Source organism: Aethalodelphis obliquidens, unplaced genomic scaffold (assembly GCF_003676395.1).
Source record: "Aethalodelphis obliquidens isolate GAN/ISIS:26980383/991018 unplaced genomic scaffold, ASM367639v1 scaffold10, whole genome shotgun sequence".
NCBI classification, from domain to species: Eukaryota; Metazoa; Chordata; class Mammalia; order Artiodactyla; family Delphinidae; genus Aethalodelphis; species Aethalodelphis obliquidens.
In genome coordinates, this window is record NW_020837954.1 from 8,689,652 (window position 1) to 8,713,608 (window position 23,957).

The 23,957-nt window shown below is 37.9% G+C and overlaps 1 protein-coding gene across 2 annotated transcripts in view; it reads left to right on the forward strand.

Moving 5' to 3' along the window:
- Positions 1–2,860: 2,860 nt before the first annotated feature.
- The window catches only part of ARHGAP5 (Rho GTPase activating protein 5), a 72,890-nt gene continuing 51,793 nt past the window's right edge, over positions 2,861–23,957 (forward strand). For both annotated transcript variants that reach the window (XM_027111035.1, XM_027111036.1), the window contains exons 1-2: positions 2,861–3,026; positions 15,647–19,534. In XM_027111035.1, coding sequence (XP_026966836.1) covers positions 15,815–19,534 — 3,720 coding nt within the window. In that variant the 5' untranslated portion in view covers positions 2,861–3,026; positions 15,647–15,814. The remainder of the gene's footprint in view (positions 3,027–15,646; positions 19,535–23,957) is intronic.

Genomic DNA, 23,957 nt, shown 5'->3' on the forward strand with positions numbered 1-23,957 from the left:
TTATTGCCTTTTATTTGTATATATGTAAGCATTTTTAACCCTAGAACTTTTGCCCCCAATTCCTATTTTCAGATTTTTATGTGTACAGAAAACTGTATGCTTTCTTTTTTGAGAGGAGGCAGGTACTAACATAAAAATGATACAAATTTGTTAGTTATTAAGCAGTTTACCAGTATATTAGTATTAATAAGGAGCAAAGTTGTAAAGTTCCAGACCCCTTAAATCAAGATGGATGATGCAGGAGGACTAAGAAGTAAAAACAATGCCAGCTATGAAAATTATCTTTTGAAAACCATGACTTTTTTCCCCCTACACTTTCTGGTGTCTTCGTTATGAGAAAATGAGATTTCAAAAGTCCTTTTTTTCCTCCAGTATTATGTCCTGATTCTTCAGTATCATGTCCTGTTTTAAAGAAAACAGTATTATGTAAAGAAAGTAACATGTTTAAAAGCCCTGATTTGACTTTGGTTTATATTGATACATGTCCATGGTTATGAAATTTCTGATTATTTAGGAAATAATTTTTAAAATATCTTTAGGACACCCTATAGTACTTAACATTTCAACCTCAAAATTATGGCTTTGAATTGGCTTCTTGTACTTTTAAGGACTTTTAGTACAAAGGTCAAAAAATGCATTTAAATGCATGAACTTTCCAACCTATACAAGTGGTGTGGCTATGTAAGGCATTAGTACATGTGTTGATGGATCCACTCTCCGAAATTTCCTCCTCTCCTCTTTTTTCTTCCTTTTCTCTGTATTTTCTTTCATTGCAAGTTTTCTTTAGTGTCCTTTTTCCCTGCCCATAGTTTGTAACTGAAAGAAATAAGTACCTATGTACCTTACTTATCTGGTACCATTCAGATGCGAGGGAGTGACTGGAGTAATTTTAGTCACACCTTTTTAAACTTAGGGAGCAAGAGACATCTAGAGAAATTAAACATCCCTTCTGTTTTTGTCTATTAAGTTTACCTTAGAGAAATATGGAGAATAGAGGGGTAGGGGTGTGGAAGAAATGAACAGAATTTCTGCTGGAATATTGTGACAGATTTACTGACAAATATTTTCTAACAGATTTTTACCAAAAGGCAGTTTTTGTTTTTCTTTACTGACAGACCGGAAACGTACTTCTGGCTGGAAGCAGCTGCATCATTATAACACTAAAAAGCAACCTTGGCTAACTTCAGTACCTTATGTAACATAAGAAATACAGAATAATTTGAATTTAAAAGACTTTTTTTTTTTTATATGTTAACTTTACTGATGACAAACTGTTTTCAATGCAGGAAATCTATCCCCAAAGAGAAATTCTCCTCCACATTACTTCTTTCTTTTAAACTTAACAACAAATTGGGGTAGATTTATGTTTTCGCTCATTCATTCTTTCATCTGCTGGCAGCTATTTTAAGACCTCTGTGTAAGACGGATTCTGATGACCTTGGGAAAATCACAAGACCTCAGTTTCTTCAATGGTAAAAGAAAAGGCATTCTTCCACCGTCCTTTCTCCACCATTCAATGCCAATGCCCAGATGAGAGATACACCGAAAGCTCAGTGTACCCCCAAACTTGTGAGATTTCCACAAGTCTCAAAAAATATTGAATATATTTAAGGCAGTGTAATAAAAGCCGGGTGGCCGATGGTTCCTAAGGTTGGGCTGGTAGTGGTGTGAGCAGGGGTCTTCTGGGCTACCCCAAAATCCGCCCCATGTCTTGGCATCTCGCTCAACTTCCATAAGAACGGACTAAACCGAGGGCCTGCCTCCGTCCTTGTGCGGTGTCGACGGCGAAATGGATTCTTCTTGCTCCCATGGAGTTTTCCCTTCTGGGTGAGTATGGCACCAGGTCCCGGGCGGGTGATGTCTGTAGTTGGCCAGCGATCCCAGGCAGAAAACTGGCTGCACACACAAGAGCATGCAGGCAAGTATGTCCCTGAGAACGAGCTTGGGTGCATATTTTCATCTCTTGAATTCGTTAACGCTCTGAGACCGTAGGCTGGTTTATCGAGAATCATTCAGTGCCCATGCGATGTTTTGCGGCTAACACAATATCAGGTTCCTTTTCAGTATTGTGGTTTGCTCTCAGTTACGGCCAGAAACCGGAACAGAAGGAAAGGGAGAAAGCAGGAAAGGTTTGGAGACGACCGTGCTCGGGGCGGCATGGTCTGCAGCTTCTAAAGCGTGGAGGATGGGACGGAGGAGGAGCAGAATACGGAGAAAGGGGAAAGCAGAGGAAAAACACTCACGCCAATGGGTAAAAGGGAAAAGGTGAGAAGGAATGGAGTAAGAGAGGGAACCAATGGGTGGGAGGGGCGGAGGAAGAAGGGGGAGGGGCAGAAGCCAATGGGGGAGCCGGGACGCGAGCGAGGACGCGGCCCCGCGCGCTCGCTCCCTCCCTCCTTCTCGGGAGCTCGCGCCTTCCCAGGCTCCCGGGAGACGAGGGCAGGGGCGGGGCCCAGCCGGGCTCGCGGCGCGGGAGGCGTCGCGAGGTGAGGGCGGCGGGGGCGGGGGATTGTGGGGAGGGCGCTGTGGCTGCGCGCGCGCGCGCGCGCCCCGTCGAGGCTGCGCCGCCGCTCCGCCCCCGGCCGTGTGTGTGGCAGCGCGCGCGCGCGCGTGCGTTCCGGCGGTGCGCGCCGGGAGAGATGCTGAGGTAAAGTTCGGGAGAGAGGGAGAGATCCGTCAGCGCGAGGGAGCCCGAGTGGCCGCCATTACTGAGCCCGGCGCGGCGGCGGGCGCTGGGGAAGGGGGGAGGGACGGGGCCGCTGCTGGTGGCGGGGAGGGAGGGAGGGAGGGTGGGGTACCCGGCCGGGGGGGGCGGGGGGGTTGGGGGTTGGGGGGGGGGTGTGTGGGGGGGGGGGGGGGGAGGTGGCTGAAGGGACGCGGCGCACGGTGAGCGCGCCGGGGAAGAGAGACGAGCAGAGAGTGGAGGAGGAGGCGGCGGCGGGAGCGCTCCCCAGGAATGTCGCTGCCGCCGCCACCGCCGGGACCGCTGCCGTTGAGGAGGAGATGGAGGAGACCGACGGTGTTAGGTAGGACCTTGCGACTCCCTGCTCCTTCGGGCCTGCCGGCTCGCCCCCTCCCCGCCGGGGACCCTCCAGCCGCCCGCTGCCCTCTGTCCCGCTCGGTCGCCGCCGCCGGTTGTAACCAGTTCAAGGGGCTGGGGCCCCGCAGCCGCCGAGGGGAGCCTGGCGCCGCGCTCGGTCCTTGCAGGCCGGGGCTGGGAGCGGCTGCCGCGGGGAGGTTACGGGCGGCGTGAAGGGCAGAGAGGCCGTGGGGGTGGGGGGCGCTTTCTCCACAGGTGACGGGGCAGGGGTCGGCGGAGGCCTGGTGGCGGCCGGGGATCGCGCGGGCCCCGCCGGGTGTCCGACCTCGCCCGCCGCCCTCACTTGCTCTGGTCTCGGATGGTGCGTGGGGGAGGAAGGTGGCCGTGTCTGTTGCCCGGGTGGCTGCTGTTAACGAGTTCCACCTGGAAGGGGGAGAGGGGGTGGGCGCATATTCGCGGAGACACAGTCCTCGTTGCAAACTTGAGCGTCTTTCTGGGGGATCGGCCCTTTCACTTTTTTCCCCTAGCTCCCCCACTCCTCCCTGGGTTCTGTTCACCAATTTCCCGTCTGCTCCTAAAGCTCAGGGTAGGATATGAGAAGTTGCGCTGCGCAACCAAAACACAAGAGTCCTAAGGGTTGACTGCGACTGGGTGAGCCTTTGATACTGAGTTCTCGCTAGAATAACCTCTAGATTCTCCCTGTTTCCACTAAAGAAAAGTATCGGGGTGGGGGTGGGGAGCTGCGCGGGAGCGCGCGCGCACTTATCCACACATAAATACACTCACTCCTTCACACCCTCCCTCTCCAGCGTTACTAGAAATGCAAGTGAGGTGGACGCTCTGGGTGCAGCTGAGGCTGAAAGGTGCTCGGAAGTCAAGGCAAACTATCAGGACGTTTAGTAAAATTTCGAGAAAGTTGTAGGGGAGAAGCTCCAGTCTGGGCCCATGCTGAATATATGGGAATTTAAATGTTCTAAATTTAGGCCAAAATAGACATGCAGATGGTGTGTACGCGCGTTTTTAACTTTAAATTCCCAACGATAATTTGCATTTGCCTTTGTGATTGGTAGGAAACGACATCATTCTTTAAAAAGTGTTCAGGTATAAAACAGTGAAATGCATCGCTATATTTACTGATTTTTGCTTATGCTGTCTTCTACAGGTGTTGGGGGGGCGGGGTTTGTCGACTCCACTTAAATCCAAAACCAGTATTCAATTTGAATAGTATATTAGGGAGTGTTTATTTACATTGCTGTTCTCCTTCATTTCAGGGCATATTTCTCTAAGTCTCCATTTAAGATGGTTCTTTTAACAAAAATGTGATCTAGATTCAACTCTTAAGAAAAATATTTAGTTAAGTAAGATATGTTAATAAATTGTGTTTGGAAGTGTTTTGCTGTCAATTCCAGTTTATTTGACTTTAATGTGATAAAACTGTACTCTTAGTATTTTTAGATAGACATACTGACCATATAGGTAACCTGCTAGACAGTTTCCAGATTAAGGTTTTGCTTCCATTTTAAATTGCTTTCTCATTTTTGGCTTTTTCATGTGTTCTTTGTAATTGACTCACATTTCTTGTATCTGTAGTATCAATAGATCAGAGGAAGAGGCTGGTAAATGCAGATCACCAAAAACTTTTATAGGCCTTGGAGCATATGACTAAACATACATGACTGAAAAGCTGGGAATACCTGTGCATTTAACTTTCAAGAAATAGCACTATTGATCAGATGGACTTAAAGCAAAAATTAGAGCAATACAGGTGACTAGATAACAGTCGATTTGGTTGTCATGTGTAGGCTACATTTTTTTTTAACCCACCTCAGCATGTCTTATTTTACCATTCTTTGTACGTTAATTGTAAGAGCACTGGGGAATGGGGTGTGTTACACTTTGATATGAGAAAGAATTGTCACAGAATCTGATATCTTTATCAATTTTTTAGCACCCCTCCCCCACATTTAAATTAGCCATTTAGAAATTGTATTGCAAAATTAATATCTTACTTCTGTCACATGGTACTTATCCTAAATGTTTTCAAACCATGCCCCCACCCCCATCTTTTTATGTTTGAAAGGCAGATTTAAATCTGCACACTTGCTCTTTCGTAGAAAATTATTTTGACCTTGAAAGTTAAGATTTTTTAAGGAATAAAATACTGTACTTGCATTCTTTTTTTGGAATTGAAGTTGTGGCACAGCTTAGAATAATAGTTTTGTAACTCACTTTTAAATTGAAAAAATTATTTCTCAAGAAGAGCTTACTAAACTTTTACTTTTTCATCATTAGCAGGACTTAAGGTAAGTGTTGCCTTTAGTATTCACTTCTTAAATATGAAATGGCATAATAGAGATTTTCTTGATAACTACAGAATGCTTTAATTTTCACAACTTCAGTTTCCATAGATATTTTTTTTAAAACTTTATTTGGGCTAATTGTTTCTTTGCCCACCAAGGAAGGATACAGGTAATATAGTTCACTCAAGAAACGCTGTATAGTGTTCTGTTTTAGTAATGTCTTATGTTCCTAAAGGATGTTTGTAAAATACATTTGAAGTACACCAAGGGAATTCGGCTTTTTAAAGAACTGTGAAGAAACTTTATGAAGTGATCCATTATTTGGTGACTTGAGTAATCAAGCTCCTATTTGTTTACATGAAGGTTGTTGATAATTTTCTCAAACTCGGAAAATTAAGAAAAAATAGTTCAGTACTAAGAATTTTAAGTATGAACTTTAATTGGTTTTCAAATTCTGTTCCTTGGATCCCTTATGGATTTTTGCTGGATGTCTTGAGACTTCCTCTGATACCCCACCCTTCAAAACCAGGGCAGCCTTTATTTTTGTCTATTAAGTGTATTGTATCAATACTTAAATATAAAAATTCCTTTGAAAAAAGAAATCATCTGCATTAGGAATTTTTTGAAAGCCTCAATTTGTATTCATTAGTTCAGATTATCTTTTTTGGCACTTATTATATGCCTGGCCTTCGGGGTACCAAGATAAGTTAGTAGTAACTTTACCAGGAATAAATAGTTACAAGTACTAAGAGATGCGGAAAAGAGAACCACTGTTTCTGTCAGGGCCTCTTTGGGAAACCTTTACAGAAGAAGCATTTGAATTTGGATGTTTTGACTGCACGTAGGAGTTTGAATGTAAGAGAGACAAAAAAGGTTTTTGTTTTTTCACTGTATTTTGGAGGTTGACTGTCCACAATTCCTTAGATTTGCAGTCAGATAAAGTAGGTTGTTAATATTTGGTCATGTCTGTGTGTTTTACTCCTTAGAATTAGACTGTTGGGAAAAAATTATGCATAACTTTGTAGTTTTAGGGTTAAAATATGACTGGTATGTTCCATTTGGTTAGATTCTCAAGCTTTTCATCATGAAGAGTTAATGGAAAGGTGAATTTTTATTTTTCTATCTTCGTATTAGATTTAGTCTATTTTATTATCCCTGACCAGTATTTTATTGAGCAACTAGGCACTGTGAGTGATACAAGGAAATATAAAATATTGCTCCCTTAAAAGCTTTGGTGGGGAGTGAGCTTGACAATTTAGGAATAGTTAAATGCCAGTTAGAAGTAGAGCAGAAGAGCCATATACAAGGTAGTACCTATTGATTTAAAAATTGGTGTAAAGGAATTTAGGTAAAGGAGATGTCATTTGCAAGTTGCCTAGGATTGGAATGAGTGAGAAAAACATTTAAGTTAATGACACTGTGGACCCAAAGCACAGGGGAAGTGTGGATAAATTGACAGGTGAGGAGAAAATATAAGGTAAAAATGTAAGAGCATCAGTTTGTATGTTGTGAGCCAAATTGAAGGATTGGGGAAAAGTGTTAACACAAGGTTAATAGGAGGAGTAATTGGGAAATAAACAAATTACATCTTCATCACTGTCCTTGTTATTATATTTGGCATTGTCAAACAGCCTTGGAAAACTCATTCTTTGGCTTCTGTTAAGGTATTTAGTTTGTTTTCTTCCTAGTGATCCAATATTGTGATCCCGTATTTTACGTTTCTTTCTATACTTGCCTTTCCAGAGTCAGGATAATGTATCTCTTTTTATTTGCGCCTTTATTTTTACTTTGGTTGATTACTAAAGAGAAGGTAGAAAATTAACATTCCTATGATCTGGGAAACTGAGATCCAGATTTCTACTCTTCTCTGTAAGTTTGTAACTCTTTGGATACTTGTTAAAAAGAGTATTAAATCAAATGGCCTCTTAAATAATTTTCTGAAGTTTATGATCTTGAAATTGATGTTACTGATCTTGACTTTGCCTCATTTCATTTCTGTATTTTCATTTGTCTTGGTAATACTGTTACCTGAAACTCAAGTGATAGCACCATCTGTTGCTGGGACTGATTAGTTTTTCTTTAAGAAACATTGACTCATTTGTTTTTATTTCTTTTATCTAGCAGCCAGTCACCAAGATCTTTGTCTTGGACTGCTGTTTTCAGTTCTGTGATAGTTCAGGTGCTTTCAAGCCTCTAGTATATGTACATCTCTTGGGCATTGTGCCCTACCAAATTCAGTTTTGTATTCTACGTCTAATCTGGAATGGCTTCTTATTGCTCATTACAAAGTCTAACTCACGTTTGCCCTTGAAGACCTTCCATAGATCTTATATCTTCAGAAATAAATAAGAAATAAGTTTCTACTTTCCAACATGGCAGCTGTGCTCAACCACTCCACCCTAATCACACACCAGGAAGGACTTCTTTTTAAAATCCAAATCCAGTCTGTTTTCAGAGTTTACTCAGATCCTTTAATCTGTTGCAGGGGTCTGCAGATTATAGCCTCTGGGCCAAATCCAGCCTGCTGCCTGTTTTCATTTAATGGCTTTTTACATTTTGAAATGGTTGAGGAAACAGTTAAAAGAATAATATTTTGATATATGTGAAAATTATATGGAATTCAAATTTCATTGTCCATAAATAACCAGTGATCATTTTTGTAAGTATTGTCTATGGCTGTAATATTTACTGTCTGGCCTTTTACAGAAAAAGTTTTCCAAGCCCTGACCTATACCAATATGTACTGATTTTTCATTTCTTTGAATTCCTGTTACATTTATCAGTTCCATAGTATAGCACACTGCCTATGACTCCTCAGCTATGGTACTATATATAAAGCTTCTTAAAAATAGTGGGGAAAGTGTTTTTCAGCCTTTTAAAAAAAATCCATACCTCCTTTTTAGTCTATACCCCTTTTTGAGATTCTTATTTGACCACCTAATGTTCCCATAATTAAGAATATTGTTAAACTTAATACAGTTTGTTTTCCCTCCTGTGTAGCATTACAATAACAAACGTTAAATTATGCCCTTTCCCCCTGCTTTTCAGTTCTTCAAAGTGAGAAGAAAGGACTCAGACCCTGGAAGGGAGCATATTCATAGCCTGGCTTAGTGGACTTCCCTGTACATACCTTTGTACCCTCAAAACTTCTGACATAAAGCTAAGCAAATAGTAGCTAAGCACAGTATGTACTTAATGGGTTGCTTACATAGGTTGATGTAAATGAGGTTACTGTTGGTTCTTCTGTTTTCATCACAGAATAAGGAAATGGACTGGGAAGAGTTTAGAATAACTTTGACACCATGTCCTCAGAGGCAACATGTTGTTAGAGGAAAGTGTGGATTAAAAACAGGATAGGCAGTTTATCTAGGGAGTAGTTTACATCATTGCTTTTCAAATATTTTCTGCAATGAAACTTTTTCAAACAATAAATCCTTGAAATATCAAAAGATAAAAATGGATAAAAGCAGAATTACCTTTGCTGAGTAGGTTTTGGGGAGATCTCAAGAGTACTGCCTACTGAGACCCTTCTGGAAGGTACCCTTCAGGCTTAATGTTTATAAACCCATAATTTGTTAATGAGCAGACTAAAGATCTTGGAAAAAATACTGGACTTTTTATATTAGAATATTCTGCTGTGCTAAACCTATGGACCCATAATAGTGTGTGATTTTGTTAATTGTGACTGCGAATATGACTTCCAGATTGTCCAGTGGTTTGGGATCCGAGTCTGGAGATTGATTCATTCGGTCATCAAATACTTGAGCACCCACTGTGTGTCAGGCACTGATCTGAGTGCTAGGAATATGGTAAAAAACAAAACAAAATCTCCATCCTAACAGTTTATCCTGAATCTTACCAAGATATGCTTCAATAAAGACTAATTCATAGGAATGATGACTTTAGCATTCCTTTCACCCTTAAGATGGTGTGCTTATGTGGTACAGACCTTGGTCAAAGAAAACATGGAATATGATTGACTCTCCTACAGGTGTTAACATTGTTTACTTAGCTATCTTTTATATGTTAAAATGACTTTTCCATTTCCTCTTCTAATTTTTATGGCATATATTTATCATTGAGAATTAGCAACATTAAGAAAAGTATATTTTAAGGCAATATTATGCCATATTCATCTTTTAGTATACAGTTGATGTTTTTATTCTCAAACTGTTCTCGATAAGTTTACCTAAGATTGCGGAATATATGATCACCTTTGGGCTTGGATCTGCTTCTGTCTTGAATATTTGTTTATTTAAGGGATATTTTCTCTATTTGACTTAAAGAAGATGGAGCACATAATTACAGAGCTGCTTCTGCGTAATTAGGTCTTTGAAATGTTTTCTGTAGTAAATAGTTGTGATTTAAAAAAATTTTTAGGTGTCAAAAATAAAGGTTAGATGATTATTCTGGCTGAATACAGGCATACATTTTATTACGCTTCACAGATACTGTGTTTTTGCTCATTCAAGGTTTTTGGCAACCCTGTGTAGAGCAAGTCTATAGACACCATTTTTCCAACAGCATTATTTTTTAGTTAAGGTATGTACATTGTTTTTTTAGACATAATGGTACTGAACACTTAGTAGACTACAGTATAGTGTAAACATAACTTTCATATGCACTGAGAAACCAAAAAATTCATGTGACTTATGTTATTGTGATACTTGCTTTCTTGTGGTGGTACGTTATTGTGATACTTCCTTTCTTGTGGTGGTCTGCAACCAAACCTGCAATATCTCCGAGGTATGCCTGTACAGTATTATAGATTATAGTTAGTCTTTATTCTGATGGCTTAATTTTTGACAAAAAATTTTGGGACCTTGAATATATGTATATTTTCTCCATAAGTAGCTTTAGAAAATCTTTTAGATTAGTAAATCATGGCACCTATTTAGTAAACCTAACATGCTTTACTTTTTTTTTTTTTAACCGAAGATTTAAGAACATTTGATTTTAATATTTATTAGCATTCATGCATTTGTTGAATAGCTACTAGGTGGGAAGGACTGTTCTGGGCTCTTGGGAGCCCAGATGATGGAATGAACAGATTTGTGCCTTTGTGCATCTTTATTAAACCTGGAGTGGGGCAGGGAGAGGGATAGAGTTAATGACAGATAATAAAGAAGTAAGTTGTATAGTAAGTTAGGAGGGTAAGCAAAGGAGAATTTGGGGAGTATTAGGAAAATAAGTGCAAAGGTAGGAACATGTTTGGCTTGTTGAGCAACAGTTCAGGGTTTCTCACTGTGACTGGAATAGAATGAGAATGGGGAGAATAGTATGAGAGTAGGTCAGAGAGTAAGGTAGGGCTGGAGAAGGTAGATCTTGTAGAAAGCCATTGAAAGGACTTGGCTTTTATTTTTAGGAGCCACTGGAGAGTTTTGAGCAAAAGAAAGGAAGGGTCTGACTTAAGTTTTAAAAGAATTACTCTGGCTGCTCTATGAACAGACGGGGGAAGGGGAGCAGGAGTGGAAGCGGAGAAATTAGTTTAGAAGCCTTTGGAATAATCCAGAGCCAGAGATGACAGTGGAATGAGATCAGAGTTATAACAATAAAGGTAGTGAAAAGCAATAAATTTTGGATGTATTTTGAAGATAGGGCCAGCAAGAATTTCCTGACACAGTATGGTAACTTAAAAGTGTAAAATAGTTTTTAAAATATACTTTTTATTGATTGAGTGCAATAGTTTTGTGAAAAGGTACAAAACAAAATTTAGTTTAAGTCCAGAATTAATAAGAATCTTTTCAGTTTCCTAGATCCCTTATAGAACTTAAAAACATTTTTTTTTTTGCAGAAAACCACTTCATGTTATTAAAACTCCATTAAAAGGAGCACGTTACGTTTGAATGGCTTAAAATTGCTCAGAAAACTTAGTTGTAGAGGTAGCTTCATTGCAGCAGACAACTGTAGGACAGTTCCACTCAAAAATTGTACATTGTCATTAATTTCTGTAAGGATGCTTAATCTAAACATTTCCTTGAAGTGAAAGTTTATAGGGTAGTCTTAAAGGCAGGATGAGAAACTGATTGCAAACTATTAAAAGCAGCACTACTGCTTAAGAAAGTAAAGATTGGTCATCAAGAGACTCATCTTAACCCTCTAACTTTGAGTAGGTCATTGTTTTTATCTTGGTTTTTTCATGAGCAAAAATCAGCATGATAGTAGATGTTAGAGAGAACAAGGTATTTTTAGTTATATGAAAATAGTTATGTCAAAAATAGAAAAGAGGGGCTTCCCTGGTGGCGCAGTGGTTGAGAGTCCGTCTGCCGATGCAGGGGACATGGGTTCGTGCCCCGGTCCGGGAAGATCCCACATGCCGCGGAGCCTGTGCGTCTGGAGCCTGTGCTCCGCAACGGGAGAGGCCACAACAGTGAGAGGCCCGCGTACCGCCAAAAAAAAAAAAAAAAAAAAAAAAAGAAAAGATATGTCTGGATTGACATAGTCAAATATTACCATTAAAAATATTTGAAAGGAATTTTCAAATTAAATCAAACAGGCTGCCTATAGACATTGGCCAGGCTACCTATAGACATTGGCCATTAGCTTATTAGTGGGAACTCAAAACAAAAAAAAACAGAAGGCATTCTTTTTTTCTCAGCACAGCAGAAAAATTACCTTGGTTAGTTAATGAGGGCAGTTTTGACTTGGATAGTGAGGGCCAGTGGATAATTCATGTATGTATAAACTATCCAAGTGTCTGAAAGTAAATTTCTTTATAACCTATTACAGCCAATCTCATGAGAGCTGTCTTTCTCCCTTGGGGTGGTAATAGCATACTCACTCAAACAAATGGCAAAATCTTTTTGAGGGCAGGATGGCAACAATTTTTTTTTTTTCTGGTCTAGGATTTCTGAAACATTTAAAAAATCTGAAAACACTTTTATAAACTTTAGTTTCTGAGTTAAGTAAACCTGTAAATCAAATAAAGAAGACACTGCTCTGATGAAGAGTTGGAGAGAGCAACTGTTTATTTGCCCAGTGTTCTTTCCCACCTCTAGATGAAAGAATTTTCCCACCAGAATTTGAAAATCACTATATGGCGACTCATGACATAAACTCTGGATCTGACTTCAGAATACCAGCAGGTAGCCTGCCTGAGAGCATCGTTAGAAAAAAGAATATGGATGTTCCTCACTGTGTCTAATTGGTAGTTTACTGTAAATTTGGTTTGTTAACCATAAATGTCACACAAAGCTACCTTATTTTTAATTTAAACTTCAGTATTTGTAATTCAGAGACTGCCACTAACAAATTAATTAGGATGTGTTGAAGCCTTAGTATTAAAAATTATCCTCAGTATAATAGAGGGGCTTCCCTGGTGGCGCAGTGGTTGGGAGTCCGCCTGCCGATGCAGGGGACACGGGTTCGTGCCCCGGTCCGGGAAGATCCCACATGCCGCGGAGCGGCTGGTCCCATGAGCCATGGCCGCTGAGCCTGCGCGTCCGGAGCCTGTGCTCCGCAACGGGAGAGGCCACAGCGGTGAGTGGCCTTCGCACCGCAAAAAAAAAAAAACACATAATAGAGGGGTTTTTTTTGTCTGTTAGATAAAAAGCTTTCCAGTTTTCAATGACTGATGAAAGCGTGAAGACTTAATGCCTCCACTCATCTTCATTTACTTTTAAGGCCTTTTTCTTTCTGAAACTTTAAAAATTGATTTTGTGATAGTGTTTTTATTTCTTCTCTTATATTCCATAACTTTAGATAGAAAAGTATCTCAGTATTTTGAGGTTTATGCTCTAGGAGAGCATGAATGATTCTTTTCATGTGTTTCGATAAGTATATGTAAAAAATATTAACAAAGATGTGACCATTATGACAAGGATTAGATTTGTAGTTGAAATTTTTCTGCAGTATTCAGGTCCATATGATGTTGTATTGTTACCTTTCTATTAACAGCTTTGTGTCTCTTAAACTGGAAAGCAGGGGATAGTCTTAAACTTCTTTGAATTGCTCTTAGTTTTCAGAATAGATGTTTGTCTACCAAAGAGTTAATAAAGAGCTATATGTAGTTCTAGTGTTTGTACTGTTTAATGTAAAAATTCCCCAGAGTAATCACTGGTTATGTTTTCTTTTGATGTACATTTAAAAGGATATCTTCTGCAATTTTTTGCTTGCTTAGTAAGAAAGAAGGATAGACCTTGTATTCCACTGTGTTTTCAATTTTTTTCTTAATTGTTAGTTATGAATCACTATGCTATTTTCACAAACTAATTTCCCTTTTTATCACTGTTTATAACTTTGTTATCCAGTTAGTTCACTGTTGTCTTTTCAGTAAATATCCATTAAGTAGCCCAGTTGTTCTTTTATGCAGTTTAGGTAAAGAATGTTAAACTTGGTGCTAAGTGCAAATATTCAGTTTGATCACGTTAAGATTTGTAAAAATTTTTACTTAATGAAAGAGAGTTAAGAGCATTGGGTGGGACTGCCCTACTTTCTTATACTGCTAGTTATTGTATATACTGCTACCAGATAAATATTTGTAAGTCACCAGTCTGATCACATCATTTTTAATAAATCTTCAATAGCTTCCTTGGTTCTAAGAATCAAATTTTAAAAACAGAACTTAGTATTTATTAAGCATTTTTTTCTTTGCTAGGCACTTAACATTAAAGATTAACATTAAACATTTTCTTTAACATTAAAGAAAAAATTAGTTCTTAAATTTGTATAGATAGGCAGCCCTATTTTATAGATGGGGGAACCATGTCTCAAGAGGTTTAGGGCTTTACTATTGTCATAAACTAGTAAATACTAGGAGTTGAATTTGAAATCAGTTCTATTTACTCATGGTGTTCTACTACTTATGTTGCTCCTTCAACATGACAATATTTTATTTATTACCGAATTGAAGATAATGAACATTTTGCTTGAATATCAGATGGCTGATATTGTTAAAAGTAATACTTGGTTGAGGCTGATAGGATAAACTTAGAGAATACAAAAATAAATCTGAAATTTTATTTTAAAATATTATTGTACTAGAAATATTAGAATTTAAATTTCAAGAATAATTTCTCTTTACCATTAGTTGTTAGTATAGCAGATGTGCAGCACAACCTAAATAGATGTTTACTTGCAATTTTGAGGGTAGTGGAGAAGCCACACATTGGGGGCAGGTAGTGGTTCTTTATTTTTTTCCTCATGGTCTTTTTATTTTATTTTGTCTGGATTGAAGATAATTTTCACATATGTTGATGTACATGACTGGATATTTTCCTTGTGAAATTTTGATGTGGTAGAAATGATGATGTATTGCTTTTCCTTCAACTTCAAAAGAATGTGAAGAATCTCCAAATAATACCTTCGTAAGAGACTGATTCATTGCTTCCACACAAATAACCTAAATTAAATTACATGCAATTCTTAAAGTTTATTTGATGTTGTTGGTATATCAAATAATTCTAAAAGATTTTCTCAAATACATAATCGTAAAATTCTTTAGCTTTGTGCTACTCAAAATGTGATCTCTGAGCTCTTTGTAAATACTCAGAGGGAATAAATACAGAAATCAAAAACATTTAGAAACAATTTGACAGTAATTTTGTATCTCTTGAATCTAATAAGAAACTGGGACCTAGATTTTTTAAACATTTCATTCATTGTATTTTTAAAAATTGACTTACAGATATGAAATAAAAGGTCCTTAGATCGTTTGAGAAGCATTGATCTAGTTAAATGCTGTCATTATTTGTATTAACTGTTCATTTATATTTCCTTGTTTAAGTATATGAATATCCTTAATTGCTTTTAGATATAAAATTTGATAGATTTCACAGGAGTATGTTGAAACTTCTTGAAAATTTTTTTTAATTCTAAAATCTTGCTAAATTCATATGAAATTCCATTTTAGGGAATAAGTTTTGAGGAACCATGTTACAGAAAGCAGATAGTTTTTTAAAGTTGTGAGAGAGTTGTTCACGCAACTAGTATGTTTTAGTTATCGTCAAACATAGCCAGCCTCCAGTCAGAAAAGGCAGGAAAATTGAGGGAGGGGAAAAGACTAGTTGTTTCCTCAAACTCATAGGAAGAAGTAGAAACAAAATGCACATTTGGTTAAGAGGGTTTTATTTTAAAGTTTGTAAGATCACATTAAAATTTGTATTTAGTTTTTCTTGTTGTTAGATTTGCCTTAAATTTTGAGGTCATCTTGCATTTATAACAGTAAATCATAAACTGTCTTTGGTGATTTCTTAAAATACATGTAACATTGTTAACTTGCCTGGTGCTTTGTTATGAACATCTTTAATATGTATATAATTCGACATGTGTAATTCATGATTAAGATTTGTCCTTTTTCTCTTTCTAGGAAGATGATCCATATGATCTTGAAGACCTTTCTGCACAGAAATGAGGGAAATACAAAGAACCAAATATCGTTCTGAAATTCGGGATCTGTATTTTGAGATGATTTTATTTTCAGAATGAGAAGTATATCTGGTTATCTTTATGAATGTAGAGACATGACAAGAGAGTTATGATGGCAAAAAACAAAGAGCCTCGCCCCCCATCCTATACCATCAGTGTAGTTGGACTCTCTGGGACTGAAAAAGACAAAGGTAACTGTGGAGTTGGAAAGTCTTGTTTGTGCAATAGATATGTACGCTCAAAAGCAGATGAATATTATCCAGAGCATACTTCTGTGCTTAGCACCATTGACTTTGGAGGACGAGTAGTAAACAATGATCATTTTTTGTACTGGGGTGACATAACACAAAGTGGTGAAGATGGAGTAGAATGCAAAATTCATGTCATTGAACAAACTGAGTTCATTGATGACCAGACTTTCTTGCCTCATCGGAGTACGAATTTGCAACCATATATAAAACGTGCAGCTGCCTCTAAATTGCAGTCAGCAGAAAAACTGATGTACATTTGCACTGATCAGCTAGGCTTGGAGCAAGACTTTGAACAGAAGCAAATGCCTGAAGGGAAGCTCAATGTAGATGGATTTTTATTGTGCATTGACGTAAGTCAGGGATGCAATAGGAAGTTTGATGATCAACTTAAATTTGTAAATAACCTTTTTGTCCAACTATCAAAATCAAAAAAACCTGTAATAATAGCAGCAACTAAATGTGATGAATGTGTGGATCATTATCTTAGAGAAGTTCAGGCATTTGCTTCAAACAAAAAGAACCTTCTTGTAGTGGAAACATCTGCACGATTTAATGTCAACATTGAGACGTGTTTCACTGCACTGGTACAAATGCTGGATAAAACTCGTGGCAAGCCTAAAATTATTCCCTATCTGGATGCTTATAAAACGCAGAGACAGCTTGTTGTCACAGCAACAGATAAGTTTGAAAAACTTGTGCAGACTGTGAGAGATTATCATGCAACTTGGAAAACTGTTAGTAACAAATTGAAAAATCATCCTGATTATGAGGAATACATCAACTTAGAGGGAACAAGAAAGGCCAGAAATACATTCTCAAAACATATAGAACAACTTAAACAGGAACATATAAGAAAAAGAAGAGAAGAATATATAAATACTTTACCAAGAGCTTTTAACACTCTTTTGCCAAACCTAGAAGAGATTGAACATTTGAATTGGTCAGAAGCTTTGAAGTTAATGGAAAAGAGAGCAGATTTTCAGTTATGTTTTGTGGTGCTAGAAAAAACACCTTGGGATGAAACTGACCATATAGACAAAATTAATGATAGACGGATCCCATTTGACCTCCTGAGCACTTTAGAAGCTGAAAAAGTCTATCAGAACCATGTACAACATCTAATATCAGAGAAGAGGAGAGTAGAAATGAAGGAAAAATTCAAGAAGACTTTGGAAAAAATTCAGTTTATTTCACCTGGGCAGCCATGGGAGGAAGTTATGTGCTTTGTTATGGAGGATGAAGCCTTCAAATATATCACTGAGGCTGATAGCAAAGAGGTGTATGGTAGGCATCAGCGAGAAATAGTTGAAAAAGCCAAAGAAGAGTTTCAGGAAATGCTTTTTGAACATTCTGAACTTTTTTATGATTTAGATCTTAATGCAACACCTAGTTCAGATAAAATGAGTGAAATTCATACAGTTTTGAGTGAAGAACCTAGATACAAAGCTTTACAGAAACTTGCACCTGATAGGGAGTCTCTTCTACTTAAGCATATAGGATTTGTTTATCATCCCACTAAAGAAACATGTCTTAGTGGCCAAAACTGTACAGACATTAAAGTAGAGCAGTTACTTGCCAGCAGTCTTTTGCAGTTGGATCATGGCCGCTTACGGTTGTATCATGATAGTACCAATATAGATAAAGTTAACCTTTTCATTTTAGGGAAGGATGGCCTTTCCCAAGAACTAGCAAATGAGATAAGGACACAATCCACTGATGATGAGTATGCCTTAGATGGAAAAATTTATGAACTTGATCTTCGGCCTGTTGATGCCAAGTCGCCTTACTTTTTGAGTCAGTTATGGACTGCTGCCTTTAAACCACATGGGTGCTTCTGTGTATTTAATTCCATTGAGTCACTGAATTTTATTGGGGAATTTATTGGAAAAATAAGAACGGAAGCTTCTCAGATCAGAAAAGATAAGTATATGGCTAACCTTCCATTTACATTAATTCTGGCTAATCAGAGAGATTCTATTAGTAAGAATCTACCAATTCTCAGGCACCAAGGGCAACAGTTGGCAAACAAGTTACAATGTCCTTTTGTAGATGTACCTGCTGGTACATATCCTCGTAAATTTAATGAAACCCAAATAAAGCAAGCTCTAAGAGGAGTATTAGAATCAGTTAAACATAATTTAGATGTGGTGAGCCCAGTTCCCACCAATAAGGATGTATCAGAAGCTGACTTGAGAATTGTCATGTGTGCCATGTGTGGTGATCCATTTAGTGTGGATCTTATTCTTTCACCCTTCCTTGATTCTCATTCTTGCAGTGCTGCTCAAGCTGGACAGAATAATTCCCTAATGCTTGATAAAATCATTGGTGAAAAAAGGAGGCGAATACAGATCACAATATTATCATACCATTCCTCAATTGGAGTAAGGAAAGATGAACTGGTTCATGGGTATATATTAGTTTATTCTGCCAAACGGAAAGCATCAATGGGAATGCTTCGAGCATTTCTGTCAGAAGTTCAGGACACCATTCCTGTACAGCTGGTGGCAGTTACTGACAGCCAAGCAGACTTTTTTGAAAATGAAGCCATCAAAGAGTTAATGACTGAAGGAGAACACATTGCAACTGAGATCACTGCTAAATTTACAGCACTGTATTCTTTATCTCAGTATCATCGGCAAACTGAGGTGTTTACACTGTTTTTCAGTGATGTTCTAGAGAAAAAAAATATGATAGAAAATTCCTATTTATCTGATAATACAAGGGAATCAACCCATCAAAGTGAAGATGTTTTCCTGCCATCTCCCAGAGACTGTTTTCCCTATAACAACTACCCTGATTCAGATGATGATACAGAAGCACCACCTCCTTATAGTCCAATTGGGGATGATGTACAGTTACTTCCAACGCCTAGTGACCGTTCCAGATATAGATTAGATTTGGAAGGAAATGAATATCCTATTCACAGCACACCAAACTGTCATGACCATGAACGCAACCATAAAGTGCCTCCACCTATTAAACCTAAACCAGTTGTACCTAAGACAAATGTGAAAAAGTTGGATCCAAACCTTTTAAAAACAATTGAAGCTGGTATTGGTAAAAATCCAAGAAAACAGACCTCCCGGGTGCCTTTGGCACATCCTGAAGATATGGATCCTTCAGATAACTATTCAGAACCCATTGACACAATTTTCAAACAGAAGGGCTATTCTGATGAGATATATGTTGTCCCAGATGATAGTCAGAATCGCATTATTAAAATTCGAAACTCATTTGTGAATAACACCCAAGGAGATGAGGAAAACGGATTTTCTGATAGAATCTCAAAAAGTCTTGGGGAACGGAGACCTTCAAAATACAAATACAAATCTAAAACCCTATTTAGTAAAGCCAAGTCATACTACAGAAGAACGCATTCAGATGCAAGTGATGATGAAGCTTTCACCACTTCTAAAACAAAAAGAAAAGGAAGACATCGTGGAAGTGAAGAAGATCCACTTCTTTCTCCTGTTGAAACTTGGAAAGGTGGTATTGATAATCCTGCAATCACTTCAGACCAGGAGTTAGATGATAAGAAAATGAAGAAGAAAACACACAAAGTAAAAGAAGATAAAAAGGTAAGTTTAATTTATGGTTCATAATGTTTCTAAAGATGTTTGCTTTTGACTTTTAAAAAATTATTTTTTAAGAGAATGGATTTGACATCAATGAGAACTTAGGCTGCCTGTGTCATTCAGTAAATATAATTGACAGCTCTCTTAAATTTTCTGAGTATTTTGTGAGGGCAGATTATTTTTTGTTACTTATTACATTTTATTTACTTGAGCTTTATCTTATTTGGGGTGGAAGTTTGATTTCACATTCTTCAGCATAAAAGTTCTAGCTGAATATGTGTGTTCTCTCTGCAGAAACTCAGATATAAAGTGATTTTGTTCATTTTTTTCTGTTTGTCTGTAAGCATCCCATTTGTCTGTTTTTCCCTTTTGATCTACCATTTTGCAATATTAATTTGATACATTGACATAGCTTGTTTTATTGTGCTTTGCTTTTTGCGCTTCTCAGATACTGCATTTTTTACAAATTGAAGGTTTCTAGCAACCCTGCAACAAGCAAGTCTTCATCAGCACCATTTTTCCAATAGCATTTGCTTACTTCTTACTTGCTTCCATGTTACATTTTGGTAATTCTTGCAATATTCCAAACTTTTAGATTATTATATTTGTTATGGTGATCAGTGATCTTTGATGTTGCTGTTGCAAAAAGATTACAGCTCACTGTCGGCTCAGATGATGGTTAACGTTTTTTAGACTAGAAAACTATAGACAAAGATCTGGCAAGATTGATCAGATAAAAAGAGAAGGCATAAATCCTGAGAATGAAAAGGGGAATATAATTACAGATAGATCAGATTAATAAGATAGTAGAGAATACTATCAACAATTTTATGTCAACAAATTTGAAAGTTTAAACAAAGTTAAACTCCTTGACAAGAAAGCTTAGAATAATCCTGTAACTATTAAATAAATTATGAAGTAATAGTTACATCTTACCACAAAAATACCAGGCCCAGGTAATTTTACAGGAGACTTTTTAGGGAACAGATCATTCCAGTGTTCTACAAATCCAGAAAATAGAATAGGAGAATACATTCTTTAATTCATTATCTGAAGTTATCTATTCTTAATTCCAGAACCAGTCACAGGTAATATTAGAAAAGAAAATTTTAGTCCCATTTTACTTATGAGTGCACATGCAAAAATTCTAAATAAAGTTCAGGTCTACAGACCCTTAACTGCAATTTTGAAATCCAATAACCTCTGAAAACCAAAAGTTTGTTTAGAACTTGGCAGTGTAATCTGATTTACCCTGTTCTTGGTGGGAAAACCTGACTTGAACTAATGTGTGAGGCTACATATAAGCATTGTCTTATTTAGAGTGAATATCCATATAGTTCACTGCAAGTGTGTTAATGTATTTGAATACAGGTACTGACCCACAGTTTGTTGGGGTTGTTACCTAATACACGTTTTTTGTACTGTACAGTAGGGATGATGACTAAAATTTTCTGAATTCTAAAATATCTTACCCTAAGGGTTTTACATAGGGATTGTGAATGTAGAATACCAAAAGAAAAAATCCAACGATATATATAAAAAGCACTTGATAAAATTTAATAAATGAGAAAGCTACTAAATTATGAACAGATGAGAACTTACTTGAGAAAAGGTATCTATAAATATGCAAACAAGTAAGCATCATCCTAATTAGGGAAATGGATTCCCTTTTCAACCAGGAACAAGACAGAATGTACACACCATCACCACTTCCAGTTGGTATTATACAGAGATCCTAGTTAAAGCAGTAAGATAAGAAAAAAAATTAAAAGGATGAGTATTGGAAAGGAAGAAACAAAATTGTCACTCTTGGCTGATGATATGATTGCCTATGTAAAAGCCAAAAGGGATCTACAGATAAATTATTAGTATTAATAAAAGAGCAAAACAGCTCCATATAAGATCAGTAATCGTCCGTTGCATCTCTATACATCAGCAGTAAACAACTAGAAAAAATAATCAGAGAAGACACCATTTTTAAAAGCATGGCAGATTATCAAGTACCTGGGAGTAATTGTAACATCATGTGCAAACCTCCGTGTGGAAAAGTATAAAACTTTATTGTAAGACATTAAAGAAGATCTAAGTAAATGGGGTCACTATTGCCTTCCTATCCATGAATATGGCTTATCACAAAGAAGTTATTGCTGTTCAGACTTATCTCAGATTCAGTGTTGTTTCATTCAAAGTGTCAAAGATTTTTCAAGAAATTCTGCACTGATTCTAATACAAATATGGAAGAGTAAATAGTAAAACCAAGTATTTAATAGCCAGGACACTTCTGAAGAAGAAAGGCAGAGGTAGAGTGGTGATGATACATGTGCTTATTCTATCAGATAACGTAAAACTTTAGTATTTAACATAATGTGTTATTGGCTCAGAGACAGGCACATTTACCAGTAAAACAGAACAAAGTGCTCCCAAATACACAGACCTCTGACTTGGAGCTGTCCTTCCAAGCCATGTGAGGCTGTTGAACACTTGAAATGTGGCTAATCTGAATTGGGATATACTGGTCTACAGGGTGAATAAAGGCTTCCCTGAGACTTGTCATTTTGTCAGATCTGATAGATGAATTGGACTTAAGTAGGGGAGTGGTTGGGTGGATGGAAGAATATTTAATGCTGAATGAATAGAATGTGCATATTCTTAAAGGAGGTCACTGTGGCTAGTCATTGATCTAAAGCCGTCGTTGGCAAACTTTCTGTAAAGAGCAAGATAATAAATATTTGAGACTTTGAAGGTAATACCTCCTGTATTATAATTGCTCAGATCTGCGGTAAAAAAAAGCAGGCATGGACAACATGTAAGTGAATGAGTATGGCTTCTTTTTATTTATTTATTTATTTTTGGCTGCGTTGGGTCTTTGTTGCTGCGTGCGGGCTTTTCTCTAGTTGTGAGCGAGGGCTTCTCTTGTTGCAGAGCACGGGCTCTAGGCACGCGGGCTCTAGAGCGCAGGCTCAGTGGTTGTGGCACAGAGGCTTAGTTGCTCCTCAGGATGTGGGATCTTCCCAGGCCAGGGCACGAACCCATGTCCCCTGCATCTGCAGGTGGATTCTTAGCCGCTGCGCCACCAGGGAAGCCCAGTATGGCTATTTTTAAAAACAGGCAGCAGGGTGGATTGGTCCCCTAGGCCATAATTTGCTGATACCTGATCTATGGGAGAGAATAATACAAGGAGAGATTTGAGGCTAGGGACTAGATGCAGACCTTTTTAGCACTGTTAGGAATTTTTGTTATTTAGCCTAAGAGTATATTGAAGTTAACAGAGTTAGTGGATCTGAAATCACTGGGTTTCTGTATGGAGTATGGGTTGAGTGATACAGAAGACCAGTAGGCATTTACAGTAGTCTAAGCGAATCATGATAAAAGCTTTGAATAGTTGGAGTGGGGAGGGAGAGTGGTTTCAATGGATAGAATGGGATGGATTTGAGAAATACTTAAAATACATAAGATTTGATAATGTATTGCATATGTGGGGGAAGAGTAAAGATGATGAAAGAGATAGGAAAGATATCGCCTTGGTTTCTAGCTTGTGCGGCTTAATCAGTGATGATGCTGTTCCTGACGTAGAGCATTGGAAATTTGCCAGGTTTGGAGTGGAGGGATGGAAATGAAAACTTTTAGAGTTCAAGTGGAGATATCAAATAGGCAGTTAGATATATAGGTCCTCAGAGAAGAGGTCTGAGTTGGAGATATGTATTTAGGAGACAATGAAGTAGAGATGGCAGTAGATGAAATGACCTAGGGAGTGAATACAGAGGAGTGCCTAACACAGCCTAGACCAATGTTGAATGGCCAAGGAGCAGAGAGGATCCTTAAAGGTAGGGAGAGTAAAAATAGACCACTTACCCTTTCTTAGCTCATTCCCTCACCTGTAAATTAGGAATGATAATGTTTCGCTTGGAATTGTGGTAGAAATTGGAACTGTGTGTCTCAAGTGCCTGACATACAGCAGTGTTCAATAAATGCTATTATAGTGTGCTTCAGGCCTGAAATATCTCAGTATACTCTGTCTGTATTTCAGAATAGTCCTTTGACCCATTTGCTGGATTAGTCTCCTGACTCATTTTTAAATTAAATACTCCTGTGATTTTTGATCCTGAATTTATGTACTTCTTCTTCTTCTTTTTTTTTTTTTTCCCTCTAAGAGAAAAGTTCATTCTTTTTACCTTCATTCTTTGATTCCAACATGGGAGCTATAGTCTAGGAATATTTTCTCAGGTTCCTTGACATTGGAAGATTATAACTTTTGGGCATTAGTGGCATCTAAGGAAGGCTCAAAGATCTGTTTCTCTTAATGTGGGCTTTAGTTGTCATTCCTGCCAAGCAGAGAAGGCTTTATGCTTAATTATCTTTTGTTCTATACCCCAAAATGAGTTTAGTGTTAGTTGTGGGAACAAAACCTCTAAGATATTTCTTGATT